Source organism: Lactuca virosa, chromosome 4 (genome assembly GCF_052849685.1).
Source record: "Lactuca virosa cultivar CGN04683 chromosome 4, Lactuca_virosa_CGN04683_v6, whole genome shotgun sequence".
Taxonomy (NCBI): domain Eukaryota; kingdom Viridiplantae; phylum Streptophyta; class Magnoliopsida; order Asterales; family Asteraceae; genus Lactuca; species Lactuca virosa.
The window spans coordinates 12,303,946-12,311,874 of record NC_136429.1 but is presented as its reverse complement, the minus strand read 5'-3'; the positions used below and the strand labels follow the sequence as shown (position 1 = coordinate 12,311,874).

The following is a 7,929-nucleotide window of genomic DNA, read 5'->3' as shown; positions in this document are numbered from 1 at the left end:
TCTTTCTTTCTTCGACAATCGAAACCCCAAAATACCCCGTGCACTTCTTGTCTGATGCTGCTGCTTCTTTCCCCAATCGCTAACAGCCCTCGGCGAGGCTTGGCTGCCGAGAAAGAAGACACCGAAACCACCAGATGCTACTCCTTTTTGTGATCAACTCTATCCATCCCAACCACTTTTGACTCTCTTATATTCGGTCAAACAACCTTACGCGAGTCCCTTTTATTTTTCCCATAAAAAGACCCCAAAATTAGGCCAAAAATGCCTGCCACGTGTCACCATGGTCGGCGGCGTGTGGAGTTCCGCCGGCCCAACTCCGGTCACCCGTTTGTTGAAAAATGTTTTCTACTAACATGTTGATCTTTGATTATGTGTTCTTAGATTTCCTAAGATTTGATCTCATCAAAAGTTGGTAAAACACGAACACCTCCCCAAAATTGAAACGATCTAGCTACACTCGACTAGGGTGAGTTTCTACGGCCCTTCTTTTATGTTTTACGAATTTTGGGGAGAATACATGTGATTTTTTGTTTGTTTTATGATCTAAAAGTCTCATTTGAACCAAATCTCAACTCGTATTATTTTATGTATAAAAACAAAAACCTACTAACAAAAGACTAAATCTTGTTAAATATGTATATAAACATATTTATGTTGCCATAAAACGCTAGATCAAGTTATTGTTGTGAAAAATATAGATACATATTTATGGGTGGTTGGAAGATCATAAAAATGTGTTTATATATATATATATATATATATATATATATATATATATATATATATATATATATATATATATATATATATATATATATATATATAATTCAAAGGTTATGAAAACTTGGTTCTATATAAGTATATATGTACTTAGATGTATATAATGTGTAAAATATGACCAGATTGATACTACAAGTGTGTACATGTTCAAATTATAAACAAGATTATATTGCTAATATATTATACATATTGTTATCGTTACCTTGTACGGCCACGTTAAATTTAACGGAAAGCATAAACGAGACGTTATCACGCCAGAACCTTGGCCAAGAAGTGATCCAGCACCAGGGTGACAGTTCACTTCCCGTCACTAGGAAAGAATATTCCTCGTGATCTTCTCATTCACTCACGACCAATCAGGATGTGACAAAAATCTTAGGTGACACCTAGAACTGACGTCACCTGGCAGTTAGTTAGCATGGGCATAATTCTCCCAGTAAGAGGAGGCCACATCTCACACTCATTGGGCAGGGTCCCCAAGATCCGTTAGTAACAGGTATAAAAGGATCTCTTCCGTCTCAAGGAAGGGATCCATCTTCTTCCTCACACAATTTACCCTAAACTCTCTCTAAGAAAGCTAACTTGATCGTCGGGGTGAAGTCCCGGGAGAACACCCGACCGTCCTTTAACGATTCTTCTGTGTTGTGTTCTTAGGAAAACTTCTAGGTCTGATCCATCATCCAGCATCCCATCCCCTGTAGAGCATGTCACAACATTTGGCGTCATCCGGACGTATCCTCAGAGTGATACAGCCAATAAACGACGCTGGTTCTCTGTAAAAGGGCGAACTAAACCCAACAACATCTACAATGGCAATAAATGACCTGTTTCGAACACCGGTGACGGTAACCAACGACCATCACTATGAGTATAGAACATAGGACCCAAACCAGGTGCTAATGGAATAGATCCCGCTGATTACGGAGCCAGTACTCCAGAGCAGTTTCTGGAAACTGTTGTTGGATGCTTCACTGCCTCAGACGGTGATATCGCATCCCGATCTGTTGCAGGAGCCTCCGTATGACAGCACGGAGGTACTCACTATCTCTAAGTCTTGCAAGAGAAACACAACTCACCAAGCGGAGGACGATATAAAGGTACTCTTAAGAAATCTACTCAATATTAGTTTTTCGAGCAACGATCCTAGACCATTGAGCTAGGATCCACGAGACCCACTCCTCATATCTGGATTCCATCGAATATACATTGACAATGGTAGTTGCTCTGATATACTCTATGAGCATTGTTTCAGGCAACTACCAGATGCGTGGAAGGAGGGGCTACATCCCCCAACCGGTGGGCCATTGGTAGGGTTCACCGGACATAGTTTGTGGCCATTGGGCACTATTCGACTGCCCTTAATGTTGGTTAGTCATGACGAGAGGGACCGAATCACAAGAACAATCAAATTCTCTGTGATCCGGTATCCAACAGAACACAATATTCTGCTTGGACAGTCGACAATCTCCTTACTATACTTCGTACCATCGATGATCCATGACATAGTTAAATTTAGCACGCGCTAGGGACCAGCGCCGATCTTCGCAACAAACACTAGGGCACAACATTGCCACCAGATCATAGCCGCTCCCGATTTGGTGCGAGCACCAAAGAAGTCGAAGGAGGGATGTTCCACCGAGCAACACCAAATTAACATGGAATATACAGAACAGCTCGTGCGAACTGGCGCTCACCTATCAGACGAGACCAGGGCACGACTGGTAGTACTCCCGAAGCAATACTCCATCGTTTTCGCCTGGAAACCAACAGATCTGGCAGGCATTGATCGACAGGTTATAGAACACAACCTTAATATCACGCCTGGAAGCAATCCTGTTAAACAAAAAAAGAGGGGTCGTGCAGAAGACCGGAACAGGGTTATAAATGCAGAAGTGGCCGATCTGGTGAATGCTGGCATACTGAGGGAAGTATTGTTCCCGACATGGATAGAAAATCTTGTCATGGTAAAGAAAGCCAATGGGTCATGACGAATGTGCATTGATTATTCAGATCTTAATAACGCCTGTCCAAAGGATTGTTATCCTCTCCCGGAGATTGATCAGAAAGTCCAATCGCTTGAAGGTTTTCAGCTCAAATGTTTCCTTGATGCGTACAAGGGCTACCATCAGGTACAGATGAAACGAGAGGACGAGGCGAAAACTACCTTCCACACTGAGAAGGGCACTTTCTACTACCACAAAATTTCGTTTGGGCTCAAAAATATGGGTGCTACATATCAGAGGCTAACGGACAAAAAATTCTCCGATCAAATTGGTAGGAATATCGAAGTCTATGTCGATGACATGGTAGTTAAGAGTGGCAATGAAGAAACATTGTTCCGCGATGTGCAAGAAACTTTCAAAACGCTAGCTAAAGCATAGATGAAGTTAAACCCAACTAAGTGTACTTTCAGGGTAGAGGAAGGGCAATTCCTTGGGTATCAGATATCCAAGGAAGGGATTCTGCCCAATCCCACCAAAATCCAGGAGTTCCTTGAGTTGAAATCTCCCCACAACCTCAAGGGTGTATAGGAGATCAACAGTAGGTTGACGGCATTGGGAAGATTCATTGCCAAATCTGTAGAAAAGGCGCTTCCTCTGTACCAAACACTCAAAGGGTGCCTACACAAAAAGCAGTTCAAATGGACAGAAAAAGCAGATGCGGAATTACAACAACTGAAAGATGCCTTACACCAACTACCGGATCTCGCCTGCCCGCTACCAGGGGAGACATTACAAATGTATTTAGCAGCTTCCGAAGAAGTTATGTCCTCTTTGTTAGCGGTGGAGAGGGAAGGCAAGCAGGTCCCCATCCATTTTGTTAGTAGGGCCCTACAAGGACTAGAGGTCAATTACCCGACCTTAGAGAAGCCGGTCCTCACCGTGGTATATGCAGTTAGACAGCTACGGAGGTATTTTCAAGCCTACAAGGTGGATGTTCTGACTAGTTACCCGATAAAGCAAGTGTTGCTAAGGCCGAAAAAATTCGGGCGCCTGGCCAAGTGGGCCGTAGAATTACGCAAACATGATACCCATTACCACCCCCGGACTAGCATAAAGGCCCAGGCTCTTGCAGACTTCCTGGACGAAATCCTAGATACTATTAAGGGAGTGCCGACGACAATCTATATCGATCCCTTAGAGAACTTTGGAAGTTATACACCGATGGCACAACAAGTAAAGAAGGATCAGGCGCAGGCCTGATCCTACAAATCCCCAAAGGCGAAGAGATCACTTACGCACTGCGATTCGACTTCCAAGTATCTAACAACGAGCCAGAGTACGAAGCACTCCTGGCGGGTCTGAGGCTAGCCAAGGAGGTTGGTGCAAAGCAACTAGCGGCTCTCAGTGATTCACTACTTATCACAAACCACATAAATGGAACATATTAGGCAAAAGATCCTAGGATGTAGAAATACCTAGATACAGTCCGTAGCCTCACCAATGAATTTAAAAGTTTTTAATAAAACAAATCTCCCGGGAAAAGAATACTTGGGCGGATGCTCTCAGCAAGCTAGTCTCTACTTCTTATGATCACTTAACAAAGAAAGTGCTAGTTGAAGTATTCCCGGAGAGAAGTATTGATAACCAAAGTATTAATACAGTATCGACTACTCCAGAAAGGATCAAACCCTACGTCGATTACTTGTGCCATGGTGTGCTCCCGGATGACCCAGAGGAGGCGAAAAAAGTGAAAATCAGGGTGTTGCATTTTGCAATCAGAGACAACCAACTGTATCGAAGAGGGTATTTAAGCCCATGACTAAAATGCATCTCTAAAACAGAAGGGCAGATGTTCCTGGAAGAAAGTCATTCTGGGGACGCGGCGGCACATGAAGGCGCTCGAGCGCTCACAGGCAAAATACTTCGCCTAGGAGTATATTGGCCAGACGTGTACAACGACGCCGCAGCCCTAACCAAGAAATTCAACGAATGCCAGGCATTCGCTCCTTTCCAAAATCAATCGGCCATGCCATTGACTAGCATCACCAGTCCCTGTCCCTTCCATCAAGGGGTGTGAAATTTTTGTTAGTGGTCGTTGATTATTTTACTAAATGGATAGAGGCAGAACCGTTGGCCACCGTCACTGGCAAGCAAATGATAAAGTTCATGACCAAGAATATCTTGGCTCGTTTTGGCACTCCCAGAATCCTCATAAACGATAACGGCACGCAATTTGAAGGAAGTCCCTTCAAGGAGTGGTGCGAAGGCAAGAAAATCCACCGTCGGTTCACATCAGCGGCGCATCCTCAGGCCAACGGATAAACTGAGACATCAAACAAAACCATAGTTAATGGTTTGAAGAAAAGGTTACTCAGATCAAACTCCGCCTGGGTGAATGAGCTCCTGACAGTGATGTGGTCATATCGTACCACAGCATGGTCAAGCACGGGAGAAACACCATTCAGTCTAACCTGTAGGACAGAAGCAGTCCTCCCATTAGAAATAGTGGCCAGCTCCCTGCGAACAGAGAGTTTCGAGGAATCAGCCAACAAAGAAGGGCGACGCCAAGATCTGGACATGCTCGATGAAAAACGTGAGGTGGCACAGATGCGCCAAGCACTGTATAAATCGTGCACCGAGAATTATTATAACCGCCATGTCCGGGTCAAGAATTTTAAAGTTGGAGAATGGGTGCTGAGGAAAAACGAGTCTAGTCATGCTGAGCCATTGGGGAAACTCGGTGTTGCTTGTGAAGGACCATACAAAATTGTGGAAGCCCATAAGAATGGTGCTTATGTCCTAGAAGCTCAGGACGGGTGTGCCATTCCAAGAACTTGGAACGCGCAGAGCCTGCGTCATTTTTATTCTTAAAATGAGTGTTAGAGATAGATTCAATGCTAGCAAAGGCATTGTGTATTAGTTTTGACATGTAAATGTAACCAACAAAAATTACTTTACAATCTTTAGTCTTATAACACTCCAACAATAAAACTAGAAAAGAGAGAGAGAGAGAGAGAGAGAGAGAGAGAGAGAGAGAGAGAGAGAGAAAGAGAGAGAGAGAGAGAGCAATTCAGATGCTCCTTATTTTCAAGCTAGAAAAGTAAAATAAAGTGGTTGTGTACGTTTATCGTGTGACAACAAGGACTGAGCATCCAATGTCACACGAGTAAAATCGATACAAGGAGGCAGCCAAGGGGTTTGTATAAAAAAGGTTCATAACCTTTCTCCCAAAACATGTTTATCAATCACATTATAGCAAATAAAAAACATACAAAAGAACATGTTACATAAGTGTAGAAAAGTCATAACCTTCCACTAATGAGAAAAACACAACTGGGTGAGCCTCAAGATGACGATCTTGGCTACGCCCAGGGTCTTTAAGCAGAAAATTAGAAAAAATTTCTCAAAGACCAGCATTAGTAAAGCACAAGGAGTTCAAAAATAATAGAACCCAAACCAGGGATATAAGCAAACCCTGCATAAATACTATGTGATGGCCAATATAAACCATACACAAAGCAACAAAATAAAAGAATATGCGGTAATATGGAACATTCATACCCATCAATTAAAAGTGAACATTGTCAAATCGTCGGACTCCCGGACTTTAAGGCTGCCACTAAGGGCAGCAAAGACAAAAAACAAAGAAAGAAATAGAAAATATTGTTCACAGGAGTTACATCAAAACAAACCATGCAAACAACGATACATATGGGCAGGGGTGTTACCATCACCGGGTGAAAAGCTTGGGCCAGGCCCCGACCCATCACTTTGAGCGTCTTGACAAAGATCACGGAGCCCGGATATGTCCAGGCTGCCCAGACGGAGATAGCCAGCAAAATCCATTTCAGTGAAAGTCGCAATGACATCTTCCATCTCTTGGGTATTGGTGGCCACGTCCACCTCGACCTCTGGATAAAATTCCCCGATAATCACTAGCTCTCTTGCACTTTTTTTCCCCTGCTCCACACCTGCCGCCACGTAGGCCGCCTGCACATGGACCAAACCTTGGAGAAATTGGGGGCTCTCAATCACCCTGTCCACCACTCGGCCGAGCCCTTTGCTAAGGATCCACAAAATATCCTTCTCCATCACTCCTTTTGCAGCATTCTCCCCGACCATATCGACCTCCAGCTCTGCCATTCTCTCGCTTAGGTCGGCATTCTCCAAACTTAGGGCTCCCATGCGATCATTCAAGCGCCTTACTTCTTCCTCTAGCTTTTCCACTTGTTCTTTCAAGCTTTCCTTCTCGAGCAACGCTACCTCCTGCTTGGCCTCCCAGCTACGCTTGTCAGCTTCCATCTTTGCCACCTGGTTTTCAGCTCTGCACATTCAATCCTCACCCTGTCCGAATGATACTAGATGGTCTCTATATTGGAGATGCGTTCAGCAACTGAAACCAGGTAATATGACACTTGGGCGGCGGCATAGCGAAGACCGTCGGCCATGTGCTTATTCGTCATTACATCCAAAGCCTCAATTGTAGCAGGTCGAAAAGCGTGCCGACACCACTCACGAGTAGTGTCGTGCTCAGACACGAGGTCTTGGGGATTTAGCCTCCACGATGGCTTGTAGGCACTTGAATGAGACCCTGCAGTAAGGGGGACAGTTCCTGCTTTTCCAGAAGCATTTGATACAAGACCATAGGAATGCTAAGACCCGGTCTTCGCCTCGGCTCCTCCAGCAGTAGGATCAGGGTTGGTCATGTTGATGTTTTATTCCTCTGTATGACTGGGAGGTTTATTTGCCATGTTGTATGCCCTCTCGAGCAATTTCGGAGGCCTTTCATCGGGGGCACGGGTGGAACTTTTGGAACCCTCTAGCAAGAAACTCAGATTACGTTTCTTGCGAGAGGGGGCTCGGCGCTAACCGTCTCAGCATGACCACCGGAAGAGGCTTCCAAGAAATCAAAGCGCCTTTTGAAACGACGGAGACTGCTTGGGGACCCGGAAGGGGCAAGATCCTTCTGATAAGCGCCAGTAACAACAACATCCTGCAGATCTGGATCCTCACCGGGCCAGTAGCACCATCTGAGCCGACGGTAGCTCCGATTCCTTTACCAGAAACAGGAGGTGGAAGAGTCTCAACAAGGTGGACGTCGTGACACTGAAGTTCACCGTCGAATAGACCTTGAAGAGCTTTCTCTAAGGATATAACCTCCTCCACACCTGGCAACAGAGCAAAGACAACAACGGTTTATAAAGTT

General features: G+C 44.7%; 1 protein-coding gene across 1 annotated transcript; it reads left to right on the top strand.

The window, feature by feature from the left end:
• The first annotated feature begins 5,135 nt into the window (after nucleotides 1–5,135).
• LOC145104117 (uncharacterized) lies at nucleotides 5,136–5,594 on the top strand. Its single transcript, XM_079041399.1, has one exon. It carries the CDS (start codon nucleotides 5,136–5,138, stop codon nucleotides 5,592–5,594), a length of 459 nt encoding a protein of 152 aa, XP_078897525.1.
• The last annotated feature ends 2,335 nt before the right edge of the window (nucleotides 5,595–7,929 follow it).

What these genes read in the sequence shown, in the direction of transcription:
- LOC145104117 (XM_079041399.1), top strand. Translation starts at nt 5,136, where the DNA reads ATGTGGTCATATCGTACCACAGCATGGTCAAGCACGGGAGAAACACCA.